The 22,956-nt window shown below is 33.9% G+C and overlaps 1 protein-coding gene across 1 annotated transcript in view; it reads right to left on the bottom strand.

The window, feature by feature from the left end:
- LOC150106699 (sister chromatid cohesion protein PDS5 homolog A-like) overlaps positions 1-22,956 on the bottom strand; it is a 670,786-nt gene that overhangs the window by 280,422 nt on the left and 367,408 nt on the right. The window contains exons 19-20 of the mRNA XM_090393290.1: positions 18,893-19,016; positions 10,777-10,932 (exon numbers count right to left, since the gene is read on the bottom strand). Of these exons, the coding sequence (XP_090249416.1) occupies positions 10,777-10,932; positions 18,893-19,016 (280 nt within the window). The remainder of the gene's footprint in view (positions 1-10,776; positions 10,933-18,892; positions 19,017-22,956) is intronic.

Here is a 22,956-nt window from a genome sequence, read left to right as displayed (position 1 = left end):
AATCCCACTAATATAATATGCCGCTGGACTCTAATCTCACCAAAATGCATAACTTTACACTTACTAACATTAAAGTGACAGTCATTTTCGTTTGCCCAGATTTCCAGTCTATTCAAATCATTTTGTAATTGCTGAATATCAGTAGCATCCCTGATTGCCCTGCCTATCTTTGCATCATCAGCAAACAATTGGAAATCTGATGATAGACCCTGCTTGATGTCATTAATGTATAGATTGAACAATAATGGCCCAAGGACTGAACCTTGGGGTACACCACTGGTTACCTTTAATCCGGCAGATTCACACCCACTGTATACCACTTTTTGATATCCATCTGTCAGCCATTCCCTGATCCAAGTCAATAGATTATGATCCAATCCCATATTCTCCAGTTTACACAACAATCTATCGTGTGGTATCTTATCAAATGCCTTAGAAAAATCCCACATTATTATAGCGTATCCATTCCCTTTATCCAACTCAGCCGTAACATTGTTATAAAATATGAGCAAATTGCTAAAATATGACCTTCCTATAGTAAACCCAAGCTGTTCCTTGCAGAGTATAGAATGCTTGTCTACCCATTTCTATATACGAGTTCTTACCAATTTCTCTAAAATCTTCACTACCACACCAGAGATACTAATAGGTTGGTAGTTAGACACATCAGTTTATGCACCACCCTTGTGCAATGGAACTATCATACATTCCTTCCATTCCTGTGGTATCATTCCTGAGCTGAGACTCAAGTTATACAAATGTGTGAAAAGCCTAGCCAATTCAGCTGAACGTTCCTTTAACAAATGGGCAGATATTCCATCTGTCCCTATTGACAAATTCTTATCCAGGTTATGTAAGAACTCTTCAACCTCATTTTCATGAATCTCTAACTCTTCATTCAACATAGCAGTAGCTCTATGCACCATACTACATGTATCCAGTTGATATATCTTAGCAAAGTGAGCACTCATTAACTGAACAGTCTCCTTAGCTTCCGACACTTGTGTACCATCTGCATTCAATAAAGTTATTCTTCCACATTCATTCTTTCTTTTGCTTGCGGCATAACGATAAAATTCTTTTTCTTTTGGATTGCCTTTGACTTGCATGGCCAATTTCTTTTCATACTCCGTTTTAGCTTTTCTCACAATACTCGTTACTTTTCTGGCATGAGCTTTATATATTTCATAACTCCTGTCACTCTTATTCTTATATTCTTTTCCGACGATATTCTTTCCACATCATTTTCTTCTTGTGGATCTCTAGCTTAATAAGGCTGCAAATTCATTTCACCTGCAAATGATGGTACAACATGACAAAATTTCATGCCAGCTGGGGTGTCGCCCGGTTAAACAAGGCCCCCCGCTGTTTTCACCAGAGAACCAGGGTGAACAGCGAAAAGTCAGCTACTAGAACAAATCCGAAAAAACACCCCAACTCAACATCACCAGAGTTAAAGTTCAGTACTATCAACATAAGAAGCCTGAATGGCAAAGAAATGGAGCTAGGTGAGGAATTAGATAAGTGCCAGATTTTTCATTTAAGTACCTAATATACCTAAATAGATAAGTACCTTCTATTTTTCATTAGTCCATATAACATTTTTTATTCTCATTAACATCTTCTTCAAATTTATGTGTCAATTCAGCCCAGTTTTTTATCTTATCATCTTTAATTAATTTGTTATGCATGGCTCTTTCTCTAATTATAAACAAGTCTATCATGATTTGATCTAGTCTTTATAAACTCCTAAAAAGCTGTATTTTTTTAACTTGAGTGCTTCTTTAACTATCTCATTCTACCAGTGTTTCTTTCCTTTTCTACTTCCACTTGTTCTTTCACATACCTCTTCTGCTCTTCCTACTATTACATCTCAAATTTTTTTCCATTTGTTATCTACCTTATGTATAGTTAACTCATGGGCTTTGGACCTAATTCATGATTCAAATTCTTGCTTTACTTTGGAATGTTTCAACATCTATAGCTTCAACTTAGTGCTTTTTTTTTTTGGTCACATCTATCTTCCTCTACATGCACCTTAAAAGTGGCTATAAGAAGGCTATGATATCCATCTAAAACAATTGAAGACAAAACTTCGATGTCCACGACTACCTTGTTCTATTTTTTTATCACAGATTTATTACTGATAATTTATTACTGATTTTTGCTTATCATTCCAATTATATCTTGTAATTCTGGGGCTTTGTCTTTTCTGAAACAAGTTGTTACCAATTTTGGAAACAGTTCCAGTTTTCTGATTCAGAAATTGAATAACATTTGTCCTTCCTCATTTCTTTGATGAAAACCAAATGGGCCCAAAATTTTTTCTACTCCTGTTTTTTCCCCCTCCAACTTGTGCATGAAGATCTTCTAAAATGATTACACTCATATTCTGAATAATATCCTCTAAATATTCCTCAAATGTCTTTTTCTATATCCTTGTTGTGGTGCACCCACCTGGATAAGTGAAATTCATTTTCCATTACATTCAAATACAAACCTAGCCATTCTATTTATATTCTTTTCCTGAATCATGAATGACAGTCCTTATATTTGGAGCTAAACAGTGAATTGTGACATCAAGCAGTCATAGACTAAGGCTGGCAAAAATTGCTTTTATTTATACAACAACAACAAAAAAAATTTTTTTTAATATTTTTTATTTCCTTTGTAGAATGCACATGTACTGCTAGCAAATGAATAATTTGCCATAACCCAATCTACAGGAAAATCACTTCCAGTAGAATGGATAATTTCTAATCTTGAAATCTGTCCATCTCATTCTCTCTCTCTGTTGAACATATATATATTCATGAAATGTAATAAAAGAAAATAACCCAACCCTGTTTAAATTATTCTGAATTGAATTTTTTATGAATAGATGTTTCTTGTGTTGAAAAGGAATTCAGGTTAAAAATGAGACTTGTTTTATACATAGGACATTACCTGATAATGTTTATTCAGATACTGGTGAAGTATTTGTGGCATTATTATTATTAAGAGAGACCTCCAGGTAGTCAGGAACTCATCGAGGGAGGCCACATACTACATGAATCAGCTATCATACTTGTTCTTGAATTCATTCACTGCTTGCACACACAACATCCAATGGCAATCCATTTCAATCCTGCACCACTCTATGATAGAAAAATCTAGCCCTCATCCCTTTCTTAGCAGCATTCATTCCAACGATATCCTCTTCTCCTTTTCCCACCTTCCACAAAATGAAAAATTCCATAACTGAAATCCTGTATGACTCTTTCAGAAGTTTGTATGCCTCAATCATGTTACCTCCTCTTTCTCCTGTTTGCTAGTGTTTGCAGTCTACAAATTGTCTCATAATCAGTATTCCACAATCCTGATATCATTTTTACCACTCTTCTTTGCACTATCCGCTGTATCAGAATCACAACAGAAACCAGGAGACTGCACACAATAGTCCAAGTGAGGACTTATCAAAGCCTTGTAAAGAGGCAAAATGACATCTTTATCTTTATACATGAAAGTTCGTTTCAGCATTGCAATTATCTTTGGAATTGTATTTGCAATTTTTGCTAAATGTTCCCTAAACTTCAACTTCCTATCTACTAACACCCTAAGATTCCTAAATCTGATCAGTTTATTCTGGCATAATCCCAACAATATAATATGACACTGGATATCTAATTATGTCAAAGTATATGACTTTACATTTACTGACATCCATTTTCCAGCCTATTCAAATCACATTCTGCAAGTACTGCACATTAGTAGCATTCCTGATTACCCTACCTATCTTTGCATAATCAGCAAAAAGCTGTATGTCACCTATGAAATCCTTCCCAATATCATTAATGTACAGACTGAATAACAGTGGAAGAACTGATCCTTGTGGTACACCACTGGTTACCATATATTTTGCAGACTCACATGTCCCGTATACCACGTTTTGATATCTGTCAGTCAGCCATCCTCTTACCACGCTAATATTTTATAATCCAAACCCATATCCTCCGATTTATGCAACAGTTTTCCATGCTGTATTCTGTCAAAAGCCTTAGCAAAATCTAAAAGTATCATGGTGTATCTATTTCCCTTGTCTAGCTCAATAGTAACACTATTAGAGAATGTGAGCAAGTTGCTAAAACATGACCTTCCTTTAGTAATTGTTATCAAATGCTGTTCATTGCAAAGTAGAGATTCTGTGTCAATCCATTTCTGTATGTGATCCCAAATTTTTCCAAAAGCTTTACTGCCACTCCTGAGATACTGATTGGTCGATAGATCATCATGGATACATCAGTCTTTGCACCACCCTTCTACAAGGATTACCATACATTCTTTCCAATCCTGTGGAATCTTTCCTGTTCTGGGACTCAAATTATATAATTTGGTAAAAGGAATAGCTAGTTAAGCTGAACACTCTTTTAGGACACACGTTGGTATCCCATCAGTCCTTCTTGCTGAATTCTTATTCAGTTTGTCACTAAAAAACAAACGTACTAACCACAGTGATAAGTTTTATCACTGTGGTTAGTACGTGTGTTTTTTAGTGATGAATTCACCACAGGTTTCATTATATAAAAACGTCTTATTCAGTTTGTGTAAAAGGTCAAATATCTACTCTTCAATACACCTGAGTTTCTTCATCCAGTGAAGAGTGAGTTCAATGTTGCATACACTAGGTTGACAGCCTTTAACAAAATGGGCACTCATTAGTTGAACAACCTCTTCTGCATCTGTCACCCTCACACCATCTGCATTCAGTAAGTTATTCTTTCATATTCATTCTTTCTTTTACTTGCAGCATATTGATAGAATTCTTGTGGGTTCACTTTAGCTTGCAGAGCCAGTGTCTTTTCATACTCAGACTTAGCTTTCTGTATAACAGTTATGACTCTTCTGGCCTGCCGCTTACAATTTTCATAATGGACATCATCCTTATGCACATGGTATTCCTTCCACATCATCCTTTTCTTATGAATCTCTTGCTTAGTAAAATTACACATCCATTTGACTCCTACCTTATTTATTCTTTGAAGTCTCAGGACACATTCTTATCTCATCATTTAAGCATTTTTTAAATGCTTCCCAAGCACTGTCAATATCCTTTCCATCCAGCAAGCAATACCACTGCACTGAGTATTATGACCAACTCAGTATACTCCTGAGTTGGTCATAATTTCCTGCTTTGTAGTTCAGCATGTAACCTTTTCTGAATGGAACATTCATAAACTTAGCCACTTCCCAAGTGAGTACTGCATGATCACTGTCACCAACTGAAGGCAGAATAGATATGTATTTAACTTAAATGGCCTCTGATGCTATAATCAAATCTAATACTCTTTGACCTCAAGTTCCTTCTGTCACATGCTGCCTGAGGAAGTTGTCTTGCAACAGCTCAATAAATTCAGTTTCGTTCTCCTCATGAGATTTTAGTGATACCCAATCAATGTTTGGATAAAGTACCCCATTATGATTACTCTTTTTATGATGCATTTCTTCATCCCTAAGAACCATTCCACCAGGTCTGTAACAATACTCCACTATGTATTTGATCTTGTTAAATTCCACCTCACACCAGGTGGCTTCAAACTTACTGCCACATAAAATACTGTTACTAGTATCATAATCATAGTTCTCAACACTAATTGGATTTAAGTCATCCGACTTAATTTACGTCAGCAAAAATTGAACAGGGATACAACAAAAATTGTATCAGAAAAGAAAAAAAAAAATATACATATATATATATATATATATATATATTTAAAAAAAGGATAGTTATATATATATATATATATATATATATATATATATATATATATATATACACACACACACAGACACTTATAACACTAGAGTGCCATGTGTGGGCAAGTCATTAAGGAGTAATTCAAACTATCGATATGTTTCTTAAAGAGTGGGAAGTTATACCCAGTGGGAAAAACATACATAAGGGAGATTGCTCCAAAGACTAGAGGCAGAGAGAATGAAGGAAGATGAGAAGTTTGTTAGGTATGTTTATAGCTGGACAGTATAAGAGAGTTGGCCAGTAGCTTGTCTAGTTTTTAAACAGAAGAAAGTGGAGGAATGGTAGCAATGCCCATGACAATACATATACAAAAGACATAGTGCTGAAACACAAAGTACCTGGAAAGTGACTGAAGGGAGTCTGCAGACTGCCCTCTTCTGAATATCATCAAGAATTCTTAGGAAAGTCTTAGGTGCTCCACCCTAAATATGAGAACAATACTCCAAGGTTGGTTGGATCTGAGATTTATAAAGCGTTAGGAGTTGAGAGGAAGAAAAGTTTTGAATGGAAATGAACAACAAACATTTTAGAGGATGAGCAGACTACATATATGTTTGTGCCAGAACAAACTGCATGTGACAGTCAAATCAAGAAGAGAAAGCTGATATTGAAAGGAAATTGAAACATTATCAAAAATAAGAGGGAGTAGGGTAAGATCTTTCTTACATGCACAATTTACAGACAAAAGACAATGTGGATATGATAACTATCCTCTCATAAGCAGTAATGGTCATTCATTAAATAAGAAGTTATTTAGCCACGACAGGCCACTGCACCTAACATATATATATATTATAAAATATATACACTACTAAATCACTTAAGGAATTGAACAATGTAGATACGAATATAAATTAAATTACACTTTAATAAATATTTCCGATATTTCGGCAATGTCGCGTTGCCATCTTCAAAAGGAACTTACAAAAAAAAAGCACGTGCACGTAGGCACTACAACACAGTAACTGAGAATGAAGAGATGAAGCTATTGTTCTCCTAAAAGTCACTAGAGGGCAACATCAGGACTTTTAGGAGAACAATAGCTTCATCTCTTCATTCTCAGTTACTGTGTTGTGTTGCCTACCTGCACGTGCCTTTTTTTTGTAAGTTCCTTTTGAAGATGGCAACGTGACGTTGCCGAAATATCGGAAATATTTATTAAAGTGTAATTTTATTTATATTCGTATCTACGTTGTTCAATTCCTTAAGTGATTTAGTAATGCATAACCAATGTATAAGCCTGTCTATGAGAAAAAATATATACACATTTACACAAGAATATTATTTAATTACCAAATATTTCAGTCTGAATATTACAGACCATCTTCAGTGGCTACATAGGAATAGTTTTAAAAAACAAGGTAGAATATGAACAATTGATCATTCACAAATAGAACGAGCCGCATGATGTCATATCGCTAAGTATTAAAAGAGTAAAAATTTTTTTTTATCAGAGTCATGATTAAATTAAAGAAATTAATTCAAAAATTCATGTAATAATCTTAAATAACATTAGACTAATATAAAAAAAAAAAATTAATGTGTTATCCTGATTAAACTTTCCCAAATTTTTGATACAGATAAGTAGTCATTACGATTCGAGTTAGGACGTTGAAGTAAGGCCTTCACACTTTCTTTAAATAAACGTTCAAATTTATAGTGACATCTGTGTAGGAGGCAAGTCTTGGACCAAAGGATGTTGTGGCTTGTTTCTATTCCATGCTGAGCTAATCCAGATTTCTCGGGTTTGTTGTGTTGAATGGATGATTGATGCTCTTGAATTCTTTTTTCTATAAAGCATCCAGTTTGTCCAAAGTAGGAAAGATTACAGTTACACGGAATTTGATACACACCAGGTAGAGACATAGTGTTGAGCATTTATCTTTAGAAGACGGAAAATGGGTGGATAATTTGTTAATAGGTGTATAAGTGGCTGTTAAATCATATTTCTTCAGAATTCTCGAAATAGGTTCTGAAATCCCGGAAATGTAAGGAATTAGAACTCGATGTATTGAATCTTTGCTGTTTTGTGTTGGATTGTAAGAATCGAAAAGATGTTGTGTACTCTTTTCGGAGAAGCCATTTAGTTTCATGTGATGTTTGATAATCGAAAGTTCTTTCTGTAATAAATGAGAAGTTGAACGATTAGTTTTGGCTTGTCGGATTAAACATTTTATGATTCCTGTTTTTTTGACAAGGATGATGGGCAGATTCCTTCGAGAATATAACGAACTGTGAAAGTTGGTTTTCTGTAAACTGTTGTAAGAATACCTGAAGGTGAATGGATGAGAAGGATGTCTAAAATTGATAACTCTTGTCTTTTTCAATCTCCATGGTAAACTTTATACGAGGATGTAAGGAATTGATACTGCTTAAAAAGGAAGGTAAGGAGTCTCTGTTATGAGACTCCTTAACTTCCTTCTTCTAACCCAAAATGATGGTTGAGGGAATATAGATAAGAACAGACTTCTTCTAGATGTTCCAAATAAAAGTTGGCTAGAGCAGGAGAGAGTGGACTTCCCATGGCTGTTCCTTCCACTTGGTTGTAAAATTTGTTTTGACATAAGAAATATCCAGAGTGCATTACGAAATCAAATAACTTTATAATGTCTTGTAGGAAGATGTCAGCAAGTAATTCTAAAGTCTCTTTGAGAGGTACATTCATATATAAAGATTCTATATCAAAGCTAGCCATAAGATCTGTAGGTTGTAATACGATATTTTTCAATTTATTTAAGAAATCCGAAGAGTTTTTCAAAAATGAGTGCGAGTTGCCTATGTGTGATTTCAATAATTTAGCTAGATATTTAGCTATGTGATAAGTAGGAGAATCAATACAATCCACTATAGGGCGAAGAGGAATATCTGTCTTATGTATTTTAGGTAGATCATAAAACCTAGGAGGCCTAGCAAAATGAGTTTTTTGCCTTTCAATCGTGTCTATATCCAAACTTATGACCTCATCTAGCAGGGAGTTTAATTTCTTCAGTTGTCTGTTGGTTGGATCGTGATTGAGTTCTTGGTATGTTGAGTGATCTCGAATTAAAAGGGAAAGTTTTCTTCTGTAGTTTGAAGCGTCCATAATTACTCGCTTTCACCTTGTCAGCTTTAGTAATGATGAGGTGACTGTTGTTTTTTAAGGAATGTAGCGCTTTCTTTTCAGAAGGAGATATGTTTGAAGGAGGAAGCTTGGCTTTAAGTAGAGAAGAAGCAACTTCTAGGCAGAGAGCATTAGCTTTTTCACTTGAAAGATGAATGAGGTTCTGTTCGATGTTAACTAGGAAATCTAGGTGTGGAATCTTTTTAAAGACTATAGAGAATTCATGTCCTTTTGAGAGGATGAGTATTTCACTATTAGTTAAAGAGCGACTTCTGGAGGAGCTTGTATAGCTCCTTGAGTTTATGATTCTTGTCTCTTTAAAAAAATAAACAATAAAATTTCATTAAGCAAACAATTGTTTGTTTTACATATTGTACTCATAATCATTTTTTGCTTAATGAAATTTTATTGTTTATTTTTTTAAACAGACAAGAATCATAAACTCAAGGAGCTATACAAGCTCATCCAGAACAGGCTTTTGCAAACATCCATGGCAAGAGTGGAATTTCAACCCATGACCTGGTGATTGGAGAGCAAGTATGGTAACCACTCGACCAACCAGGTTGGCAATTTTTTGTTTAATAATTTTTTTTTTGATCTCATCCAGAATGCAGAGAACATTTAAAAAGGCTTTTCATGTAAATGTGAGTTAGTTGGTCTCTTTCAGATCTGCCATGGTTTGAACTCCTCAAACTGGTATCTTTCCATGAAAAACAGACAAAACAATCAGAAAATAATCTGGCTTACAAACGCAGACCATGAGGACAGGATTAACCACCCTATCCCAGAAAAACTTAGGATTATAAAAGACAATTACCTATCCTTAAACAGCTTAATAAGCTAAATAAGTTAATTAATAGAAGGGACATGTACAAACTATATCACAGAGGAACTGTGGCATTTAGGTAACAGATGAATTACATCTATCATGTGAAACCATTAGCCTGCTAAATGGAAGACTGAAGTGATTTGAAAAATTAACGTTTGGTTTGTAAAGCAGAGTTTTTGGATTGTATAAGCCAACCATAATACAAGCTGTCATGTATGATAAACTTACATTTAATGGATTCGGATCACACACAAAAAAAAGGGGGGGGGGGGAGATAACTAAGAAACCTAAGGTGTAAGTCTTATAAAGTAATCATGCATCCTACAATTTGTTACTAGATGTGGAGTATGAAGTATTATTCACAGATAACCATTATGCATAGTTCTTTCACTAATACCATTTTTATATAATGAAACCTGTAGTGAATTCATCACTAAAAACACACTAAAAACAACCAGTGATTAGTTTTAATTATAACACGTTACTGCACGCATATTGAGATTCCATTGTAATCATGCACCCTAACTGTATGTTATTCCTAGTATTGTTTGAATTACTGTACTGAAGATGTCCCAAGATACGTGGGATAAAATATTTACGTATTAAAACTAATCACTGTGGTTTTAGTCACTAATACCATACTTTGTACCGTACTTAAAAAACAGAGATGTGAATTATTGTTGCCCTGTTTCATTAAGGCAATGTGCATATCCTCAAGTCAGCTGTAACAGTTGATATCAGATATGGAGATTTAAACTACTATAACGCTCTGCTTACTGACCCCCCCCCCTCCCCAAGTAATTTCTCATTGTTTCTAAATGAAGGGGAGCAATTTTAGGTGAATGATGCCACAAAATCTGTAAGATTAACTAATTCCAAGATTACACCACATTTTTTTTTTTACTCCTCCAAATAAGACTGAGTTTTATAGTATTACATTTATATCTTTCAGTTTAAGGAAAACATCAACAAAAATAAATTCGGCTATGTACGGTTATTCACTTCCAAAAGAAATGAAATTTAATATCTGCTCTATAAACAGGATTATCATACCTGGTCTACCATTAGCAAGTCCTTAACAATTACTTTAGAAACAATACTCTTGATCTGCATTCCAAAAAGGTCTGGACAACAATATGCAATATGGCCAATGGACACAAGAGAAGTGCGAAAATACTCTGACTGAAGAGTAAGATTCTGTTTTAGATGCTATAAAAATAAGATGAAATTTACAAAGAAATATTCTCACAAACACATAATATAAAACATTTAAATTAACATTTAATAATGTGTAAATATATATATACTGATTCAATCAATACACAAGTACACTATGTTCAATAAGCTCTGACAATGTCCTCCCCATTTCAGAATGAAATAAAATGATATACATATTCATAGTGACAAACAGATATATCTTTAGAGTTGACTTATATGTTTATACTTCCAATGATATGGAGAAGAACGTATGAACTTTGAAACAGTTGTTATCATACAATGCTACATCAATGGCCTATCTGTCAGTGACAAGAATGTATTACCAAAATCTGCTGGAGGTATCATTATCAGCTGATGAAAATAAGAGATTCTTATCTCAGCAGTGTAAGCTCAGAGTGGTAATGGAAATCTCAGCAAATCCAATATGAAAAAAAAATCAACCTGGAGTTCAATGTATAATGAATTCAGGTTAGCAGTATAGCACTCTGTAAGGAGCTGCACAATCTTAGTTTCTATGGAAGCAGAATTGCACATAAGTGAAACTTCAACGATGACAATCAACAGCACAGTAAACACTGATGTAAACATGACTGGTCCATAGACAAAGTCTGTGATAAGAATTACCAAACCATGCTATATCCTTCAAAGAATGGATGGATGGGCAAATGTGGATATGGGAAATGTCTGGAGAATGTCTTATACCTAAGTATACATCATCCTAGCCTTGAAGTCATTTCCAAGATCTCTGGTAGTTCGTGTTGACAATGATGATCCACAGTGGATATTAACTTCTGAATAATGCAATGCACCTTCAGTATTTCATACTGAACGTGCCTTACATACTAGAAAATACAACTACCTTTAGTATTAAAGAAGAAAGCAAACAAATTGTAATACGATTAAAATAAATAAATAAACTATGGATCTTTTAACAACACGATGAATATATATCATCACTACTATTAAATTCATGATAAATAGATGATAAGTGAGGAGTGTACAGGATATTATGATAATACTACATGAAAACGTTACAGCTTTGATAACATTCCTGAATGCAAATGATGGCAATTTCTTTCCAAATATCCTCATTTTTAATATGATACCATTGATGCCACCTGCTCACTCCACTAATCTTTCTCAGAACACTCATATCTGTGGTCTCCAGTTTTTGATCAAGTTGTTTTATTTCTAACCCAGCTCCCAGATCCATAAGCTAAAATTGGTTTGAACAGCATTTTGTATACAGCTACTTAATGTTTTGATATTTTTTTTTCCTTATTCCATATTAAGTTTATTCAGTTGACTTCCCACCACACCAAAATTACTAACTCTGTCTATTTCCATATTTAATATGTGATCTTCACTAGAAATTGTGCTTAAATAGCTGAAATGTTTTACTTGTTCTATAAGTTCCCCATTCAGGATCGACGTTTTCAATCTGATGCTATTGTGTGCTATCATCAGCAAAGCTATTGATAGGATTTGTAGTGATTGAGAGTAGATCATTTATTTATAAGAGAAAGAGAGTAAGTGAGAGAACGGAGTCCTAAAATGATGACAAAGCTCAAAGTGGGGGTGCCGTCCACCATGACATGCAGTGAACAACCAGAAAAAAAGCTGGCTATCCAGTTACAGAGGGTCGCAGGTAGACTGAAAGAAAGAAGTTTGCAAAACAGGCTTTGATGTCAAACAATGGAAAGCCTTGGAAATGTTAAGGGCAACAGCACACGTTTCTCCGAACTTTTCTATGGCATGTGTCCAGTGATGAGTGATGTAGACAAAGATATGAAGCGTGGATCTGGATTGGTGGCATCCATTATAGTGGTCACTGATTAACCGGTGAGCTGCTAGGTAGTATATATAAGAAAATGGCCACTGATAACTTTCTCCATTATATAACTTTCTCATATACAGGCAAACCTCTACTTAGAAACCTTCAAGAAATGCATAATTTATAATTATGAACATTGCATAAACTATAATAAAATTAGTTTAATCCTAACTAATGAATTGCAACTCCCAATTTATTTAATGAACCTCTTTTATTTTCACAATGCTAAATGTTTAATTTATCAATTTCTTGTTCTGCAGTGTACTGTGTATTTTTTAGATGCTGAACATGATCCACAAGTTCATGGTTTGCACATTTACATATTACAATACTAGTTTTTATTACTCTTATTAAAGAGAAAGAAAAGAAAAAAAATCTAAATATAGTGAATGCAAAAGTGATAAAAATGGCAAAAAATTTAAACTAAACAGAAAATCACCCATGATGTTGTAGAATGAGTTAAATGATTCTCATTGAGCTGAAATAATAAATGATGAGCTAACTAAAATGCAAAAGGAAAATTCAGAGAAGAGACAGGTGAAGACAACGAAAACAGTATGAACTCTCCTCCAAAGATTTTGAGTCACACTTTTTTGCAGATTCTTCAAATCAAACTGAGATGGCTCTGAAGGTACTTAACATGATAATGACCGAAATAATGAAAGAAGTGGTACAGTTTGCAAAGGTGTTAATGGAGAGTTGGACTGCTGCAAACAAGTGTACAAAGAAATTTAAAAAAAAAAAAGTTCTGTGCACACTTCTCTTGAAACTTTCCTCAAGAAAGTAGAGAGGAACCCCAGCCTTATTGGAATGATAATCCAAGTCTCTATAGTATGTATTTTATGTATTAAAAAATGCTGGACTCTTTTTTAGAATAAATATATTCTGAAATTATGCATTTTTACAATAAACTAATTCTATTTAAATTAATCTTTTTTGCGATCTTCATACGAAGTTGATTTATTTCAGAAACACAATAAAAAATTTAACACATATCTTATGAAAAGTAAATAATTTCATCTTGTGAACATTCAACTTATAAGCATATTTCAGGGAACACATTATGTTCATAAGTCGAGGTTTGCCAATACATTAATGACCTTTTCTTAATAACCAACAATCCTTTCAAACTGTTGCTGATGATAATATGTTCTATTCCTCCTACTGATTCAAAAAACAAGGCAATGTTCAAACATCCCTAGCTTCAAGATATTCTATAGTAAGTGCCTTAAACACTGATCTACAAACTATTCTTCAAATGTAAACATAACCTGGTTATAGTCAATGCAGCCCAAACACAGTCATGCCTTTTTTCTTGGATAAAGAACCTCAAATACTTCAAAAACGCATAAAATCAATATACAAAATAAGATCCCCCCCACCACCACACACACACACACACACACACATGGACTGACATTTACCTTAGCCATTGCCAGAAGAAACACATCCCATGAATAAATTTCCCAGCATACTAATCCATCTATCAATCAAGTCTTTATCCCACTGGATATTATGAAATCATAATATCCAGTGGGATAAAGCTTGTCTTCTTCACAGATGTAGGTTTAAATATGACTGCCTTTTTTAAAGAAAGTTGCGAAGCCCTCCTACATCGGCCGAATTTAAATCGAAATGACTGTCTCTCTCTCCCAAAAGTTTGGGAGACTCTTATTTTATATAACCATCAATGAAATAATTATCTTTAAAGAATTATTTAATAATATATTAGTAATTAATCTTCTGGCACACGGCAACAATTTAATTGGTGATCCCCCGACTGTTCTTTACTTTGTATTCCATTCCTTTAACTGTTTGTTCTACACTGAGGATGTACTGTTACTTTCAGTATGAAATATTTGTACCTTTATTTAATTAAAGTTATTACTGTGGTCTATATGTGTTCCATTATGAATTACTATGCCACAGGTACCTCTAAAGATTCGAATTAATAATATTTTACTAATATTAATCTTCTGGCATGCGGCAACAATTTAATTGGTAATCCACCAACTGTTCTGTACTTTGTATTCCATTCCTTTAACAGTTTGTTCTACACTGATGATGTACTGCTACTTTCAATATGAAATATTTCTACCTTTAATTCATCAAAATTATTACTGTTGGTTTTATACATTTTAAGTTATTAATTTTAATTATGTCACAGGTACCTCTAAAGATTATATATTTATACACCCATTCACACCTAAATATATACTTGCTTGTCATTAATATATCTCTAAAGTTGAAACAACCACAGAAATAACAAACTGAGTTAAAGAAAATAACCTTTGTTAATGTAGAAAATACCTGGAAACAGAGCAGAGTAGTTATGGTAAATGCTACAAGAAAAAACACTTGGTATAACTATTAGAGGAAATATCAAGTGGATAACCAAAGAAATTCTGGGAATCTTAAAAGAAAAAAAGGGCTGCAAAAATACTATGAACAGGGAAATTAAGCAACATAAAAGACTGAAAAATAAAATAGATAGAATGTGCAGATCTGCCAAAAAGGATTGGCTGGAAAGAAAAGCAAAAATGTGTGAGGAAGCCAAAAAAAAGAATGATAGCAAGACTGAAAATTATAAAAAAAATTAATGAAAATATACCAAATCACATCACTAAAAATTAAAGATAAAAATAATATTGAAACAAACAATTTAAGAGATGAAAAAAATTGGCAAGAATATTACCAGACCCTTTTCCAGAGGAAAGAAGATTGGAAAAACAAATGAAGAAAACAGAAAGAGAAAAACCACTATCTATAATAAAATACAAAATTTTGAATGCAATAAACCAAATTAACTTGTCTAAGTCACCTGTTTATAACGAATGCCCTGTTGAATTGTGGAAATATTGTGGCATAGCAACCATCAATTTCATGCTTGAACTTTTTAACCATATACTAGTAAAATTCTAGACAACTGGAAGACAGGTATCATAATAACAATTTTCAAAAAAAGGAGATAAACAAAGGTGTGAAAAGTATAGACCGTAACACTGCTAAGTCATTCATATCTACAAAATCTTCACATGCATTATACAAAATAGAATCCAGACTTTAATGAAGGAGACAATGGTAGAGGATCAAGCAGGCTTCAGACCTAGGAAATCTACCATAGACCTTATTTTTACAGTTAATTGCCTGGCTGAGAAGTACTGGGCATACAACTTACCTATATACTGCAGTTTTATTGACTTCAAACAAGCATTTGATTCCAGTGAAAGGAACAAAATGATCATAAAATCTATGATGTGATTCAGAAATACAAACCTTTTTTATTATGAATTATTATAAAGATGTCAAAGCAACTATCAAATTTAATCAAATCAAAACACACAAATTAAAAGTAGAAAAGGTAGTCATGCAGGATAGCCCATACACACCTCACCAAATTATTATTAATATGTGACAGCTTACTATCTAATTTGTTTATTTACTTTATGTTTATTCATTTACTAACTTGAAGAAATACGCAAAACAATAGCTGAAGAACAAGGTCTATAAATAAATGGCACAAATATCAAAAACATCAAATCTGCAGACGATATTATTGTTCTTGCAGAATCTAGAGCACGATTGGAAAATACAATAAAAACTTGAAATGAAGAATGCAAAAGTTTTAGAATGAAAATCAATCTAAGCAAAAGTAAAACAATTTACATATCTTGGCAATTTCATTACTCACAACCTTGACAGTACAAACAGTAAAATACAGACTCATCATAAGATGATCTAATATCAATAAATCAAATAAAATATCAAAAAATAACAGATTTTCAAAAAGTCTCCAACTTGAAAAAAAAACATTATTAAACCTACCACAACATATGGAGCACTGAGACATGGAAACGTAATCAGAAATAAATACAGAAAATCAGAGCATTCGAAATGAAATGCTTAAGAAAAATAAAAGAGACTCACTGATCAGAACACAAAACATATGAGCAAGTCAAAGATGAATTAAACCATAGAGAAAATATCATAATGGTTTGGACACCTCCAGAGAACGTCCCCCGAGAGATTGACAAATATAGACTTTAATGGAATCAATGGAAGAAAACGATCGAGAGGCAAACCAAAAGAATTTGGTTACAGTCCTTTGAAAGAAAGGTCACAATTATCGAGCTTCAGGGAGATGACAGAAATGGCCAGAGATAGAACCAGATGGCAAAGATTTTTTATTCATAGGGGACTCAATCTGTCAGGGTTCAGGAAGAAGAAACTTGAAATTCATATAATGGAGAAATCAATACGTTTTTTTCCCAAATGATATTATATACTAGTGAATTCATTCCATCTGTATATTTAATAGTATATATATATATATGACAGTGGTTTTCCATACGTTTCCGGCCTGACTAACTTTTAGAAGTGATAGAAAGAAAATAAATGTGTCATTTTTCAGCATAATCTCCCTTTACTTCAACACACTTTTCCACATCTTTGAATTAACATTTATATGCCAGTGAAAAAATAGTCTGTACTTTTGTCTGCAAAATGGCCTAAACCTGCATCTTTCACCTCATTGTCATCTGCAAATTTTCTTCCTCAAAGGTCTTTCTTCAATTTCGAGAAGAGGTAGTAATCACTTGGTGCTAGATTTGGGATGTAGGGTGTGTTTGTTCAATCTCCTAGAAGCCACAGTCATCACAACAATAGCCGTCTGGACTGGAGCATTTGTCGTGAAGTATACGAACACCATGACTTAGCGTCCCTTGTCTCTTCTCTTTTATGATGTCGTGCAGTTTGGCAGGAGTGAAACATGATATTCTGCATTCATGGTGGTATTCCTTTCCTTGAAGTCAATCAAGAGAATTTCCCAGCAATCCCAAAAGATTGTTGCCACGATCTTCTTGGTGGACAGAGTGAACTTGGCTATTCTCAGCAGTGCTTTGCACCACTCCATGGATTCCCTTTGGAAAGAGGATCATAATAAAGGATCACAGTTTCATCCCCAACGACAATGGAGCACTTCTCTCTGATTCCCTTGGCAAAGCTCTAAAAGCTTGCAGGAAGAGGTCACATGATGCTCACTTTTGAATTTCCCCCAACAAAAAAGTAGGACCCACCTTGCACTGACCATCATTGTGAAGCTTCTTGTAAATGATATGAAAGGCAATTGTCATAGAAAGCACCAACCTTGCTGAGATTTTTTTGAGCTTCAGCCGTCTGTCATTGAGCAGTTCGTCCTCAACAAGAAACATTTTCCTCAGTCATCACTTCCACAGGCTAACCACACAAGGATCATCTCCAATGTTCTCTCTTCCTAGGTGAAACTGTTTAGCAGATTCCTTCACAGTGGAATATGAAGTAGAAGCCTCCCCATAAATACCATCCAATTTCTGTTTGATAGCACTTGGAGAAAGCCTTTCTTTGGTGAAAAACTTTATCACACTGCAGTACTCACTTTTTAACATTACAGCCACTTAGTGTGCTGCATGTTAGTCAAATGAGTGCCTCCAACTGAATGATACAAGAGAGATGAAACTGGTACACTATGTTCCCCATAGATGGCGCTATCTGTCATGTATGGCAATGTAAGATTGGCATGAATATTCTGTCAGGCAGGAAAACTTTTGGAACCTACCTCATATATTCAGATCTTTAAACACCTTAGCACAGATGTAATACTTGTACAGATGACAATGGTTTGATTTTTATTGTTATTTTCCATGTAATTAAATCAGATAGTGATTACATTATATCTTTGTGTTTTCCAATAATGCAAATAAATACATAATTTCTGCTTGTACTAAATGTGACAGCAGCTTTTTAAAGTGTAGATAAAATTTGCACAAAGGAAAAATATAGTAATATTTGCAGATGATGCAGTGAAGCTAATGAATAAGAAAAATAAATAATGTATATGTATATATATTCCATTATTAAAACATATCAGTATAATATTTGTCACAGTTGTGGAAAAATTTAATCTTTTTTTTTCTCCTTTTAATTTATTTTTGTCAACTTGGCTAGAATTCAAAAGAGAACAATTATTGAAAATGATTGAAAAGGCTTCAATAATTCTGTGAATTATTTTATAATTAGTTATTAATCATTTCTACTAAACGAAACGATGAAAAAAAAAAAAAAATGAAAGTCAATACTCACATCAAGAATTTGACCAAATACCCGTTCTTTATTAGATGCAATGATCATGAGGCAGGCTACAGCATGCTTCGCTTGTTTTACAGTACCATATTCAATGAAATTTTGCAGAAGTGGAAGTAATCGTCTATAAAAAAAAAATAAATAATATATATATATATATGAATAATAAGAAATGCTGTTTACAGATAACCATGCATGCTCATGCACACACATCTTCAAAGTGTATTGGGAAACTGAGCGAATCAGATGGCATATCTGAAGAGAGTAAAATTAGTACTCTGCGCAGCCACCACAGGCCTTGTGTATAATTTTGAATCATTCCAACTAAAATAAAAACACAGTACAATTAAACAAAAATTGAGATGACTTAAGTCATCTCAATGGATGAAAAGATCATATAAATGTAAAAGGTGAATATGAATTTTGCAAAAACATCTTAAATAGAAGACCTGGTTTTTTGCTATCAGATTTTTTTTGATGCATTGTTTTACTTCACACAAACACAAAGGATAATAGAATATCAATTTCTCATTCAGTAGGAGGCCAACTGATGTTAGCACTACGATTACACCTCCCTTTGGAATGTATTACCTTGTTTTTGAAGTCCATATATTTGCCTTTTATTAGAAGAAATAAATAATGGGTAGCAATGATCTGTATTTTGTTATGTTGGGCATCAAGTCACTTGCATGTGCATCATGGAAGTGACTTCTTGCATTTTTTTTTTTTTTTCCTGCAAGAAGCTACTTGTAAAATCAGTATTTGTGAACTATATAATGGTATAGAAAATCTGAAATGAAACAATATTTTATTTCATGTCACTAAAACATGTTCACAAGTAAAAAAACATCATTTACTTCTGAAAATTTGCCTTATATAAATTGGTTGGTTGCTGTAGCTAGTGAAGTATATTGATATAGACTTAAAAAAATAATGAAAAGTTGCTTTGAGAAATAGAAAGAGGATGCAAATGCTTGGAAAGGGAAATCTACAAGGGGATACCCAAAAATAGCCAGAATCATAATTTTTATTTTATTATAGAGTTTATAATGCCATATTCAGCCAACCTGGTTGGCCGAGTGGTTAGCGAACCTGCTCTCCAGCCAAAACGCTGCAGGTTTGAATCCTGCCATGGGTGAGGATGCTTGTGCTTGTCTGTGAAAATAGTGGTAGTGGTCAGCAGAAGATGGCACTGGTGTAGATGATGAAGGTAGTTACAGTAGGTGGAGTGATGAAGACAGAGAGTTGTAGAGCAGGTGCCTTCCCTCAATGAGTCTATCTGGGGTGTTATGTAATAAGAATAATAATATTCTAGCCCCTTCCAAGTACACTCCATGTGAGTCAATGCAATTACCCAATGTTTTTTTCACTGCTGGAACTCTTCAACTGGAATACCGTTTATGGCCTCCAACGACTTTTCTTTCACTTTGTCCACATCAACGAATTGCGGCCTTTCGTGGTTTTCTTTATCCATGGGAATAGAAAAAGAGTTACATGGAGAGAGATCAGGTGTGTAAGGAGGGTGAGAAACAACTGCCAAGTTGTTTTTCATCAAGAACTATTGGATAGACACGGCTGTGTGGGTTGGGGCATTATCGTGGTGCAGCAACCAATCTATGCTACTCCACATTTCTGGCTATTTTTATTGCAAATGCTATCCCACAATCTTCTTCAACTGGTAAAATGTTTTAATCATTTCTGTTTGTCAAAGGGCAGCAAGATTGTGGTTGGTTCTCAAATGACAAGTCCCCATTTTTGAAACTGGGAAACCCACTCAGAGATTTGCATTTTACCTAAAGCATCTTCCTTGAAGGCTTGCTGAAGCATAACAATAGTTTCATATGCAGTTTTACTCAAAAGAAAACAAAATTTCACAGACATGAAATTTTGTTCCTTCTGGTTAGCCATCACAAAGTCGCCAAACTTGCTTGTAAGCACTAGCAAAAAAGCAGCCAGAACAATGAACCAGTTCACACTGGATGATGCCACAAGACTGGCACATAAAACTGTACATTCACGATGCCTACTAGCAGAAGCATCTGTAACTATAAAATGCACGTGCATCAAGTTCAGATTCCAGTTATTTTTGGGTACTCTCTTGTATATACAATTTTCTAACTATTTTGGTTTCATGATTATATCATCCCATAATATCTACAAATGTAAGAAAAGAAAACACAGAGCCATTAAAATTATTACCTCCCCAGAACTTGAAAAAATGTCAAAATTAAATTGCATATACCAGCCGTATGGATAGGTTAACAACATATTTTATACAACTCCAAATATTTAAATAAATAAAATAATAACCAAAACTTGTTTTGAGAAAGAGGTGCTTGGAAAAAAAAATGTGCATACATATTTCTATCAATCACTGAACTTGCAATGATTTCATATATCAGTGGTGAATGCAAATATTCAACTGCACAATACAGTTTTATGATCATATTTCCCAAACATTCATCATATATATATATATATGAGAGAGAGAGAGAGAGAGTAAAACCAGGTTTAAAATAGCTTGGCATCCTTAACACACATATATATATATATATATATATATATATATATATATATATGATGAATATACATGAACAGGTAATTCCATTTTATGATGTGGGGAATGCATTCCAAGTAATCTATGAATATGAAAAGCATATTTTCGTATTAAATGGTGGAGGGTACAATTTTTTCTTTTTCACATCTTTTGTCTGTTTCTATTGATTTAATGATTTTTTCTATTTTTCATAATTTTAATTTTTATAGACCAAGATCTTTATTTATTATTTGCAAGTTGATGGGAACCGATTTTTTTTTAAATTTAAATCTACAATCCATGCAATTAACGATTTTTCCAACTCTCAGATGGTTTCACTCTGAGAATAGGTGAATTTATTTGTTGAGAAGAGAGTAACATTTTCACATCATCATCAAATTCCTGGCATGTACCCTCAAGGGGTGTACAGGATATGATAGTACCACATAACAAATTTACATCATTACTAACTTCCTATCTACAATTTTCCTTCAAATCAGTCTGTTACTTGTCAAGACTCCAACATTACCAGATCTTATATTTCTATCGTCTAAGGCACTTTGTACCATATCAATCCACCTATATCTTGGTCTTCCTCTGGGTCATTTTCTGCCAACCTGGCTGAGAACACTTGTTTTGCTAATCTTTCCTCGCCCATTCTGTTTAAGTGACCATGCCACCTGAGATTAGCTCTGCTAACGCATTCCTGGATGCTGACAATGTCAAGTTCTTTCCTAATATCCTCGTTTTTAATATGATATTGCCATTGATGCCATCTGTTCACGTCCATAATCTTTCTCAGGACTCTCATATCTGTGGTCTCTAGTCTTTGGTCAAGTGTTTTACTTCTGACCCAGCTCTCAGATCCATAAGTTAAAACTGGTTTGAACACTGTCTTGTGTACAGTAATTTAGTGTTCTGAGTAATTTCTGTCTTATTCCATATAAATTTAGTCAGTTGACTTTCTACCATATCAGATTTGTTGATTCTGTTGTCCATTTCTATATTTAATTTAACATCTTCACTAAAAATTGTGCCTAAGTAGCTGAAATGATTTACTTGTTCCACAGGTTCTCCATTCACAAAACAGTTGATATTTTCAATGATTCTGCCTATTTTCATTGTCTTTGTCTTTATATTGCTGACCTTCATACCATATCTATTACCACAGTTATTCGATTTAGTCAGTGAATCTCGCAGACCAGTAGCAGATTTATTTAGAAGTATAACATCGTCCGCATAAAACAAAGAGCTGACATTCACATCTCCAATTCTGATATCATGTTTAATACCACTTTCCTTCATAATGTGATCCATATAGATAACGAATAGCAGAGGAGATAATGTACATCCTTGTCTCACACCAGATTTAACATTAAACCATCTTCCTGTACTTCCTTCAATTCTAACTGCTGACTTACAACTCAAATGAAGACTAAGTATTGCTTGATATAATGCCCCATTGACACCATATAACTGCAGCGTATTGAATAGCTTCTCTGTTGGCACCTTGTCATATGCCTTTTCC

Source organism: Typopeltis vanoorti, chromosome 5 (assembly GCF_054136105.1).
Source record: "Typopeltis vanoorti isolate ZY-2024b chromosome 5, IOZ_Tvanoo_1.0, whole genome shotgun sequence".
Lineage (NCBI taxonomy): Eukaryota > Metazoa > Arthropoda > Arachnida > Uropygi > Thelyphonidae > Typopeltis > Typopeltis vanoorti.
Note: the sequence above shows the minus strand (reverse complement) of the source record. Positions and strands in the feature narration are given on the sequence as shown.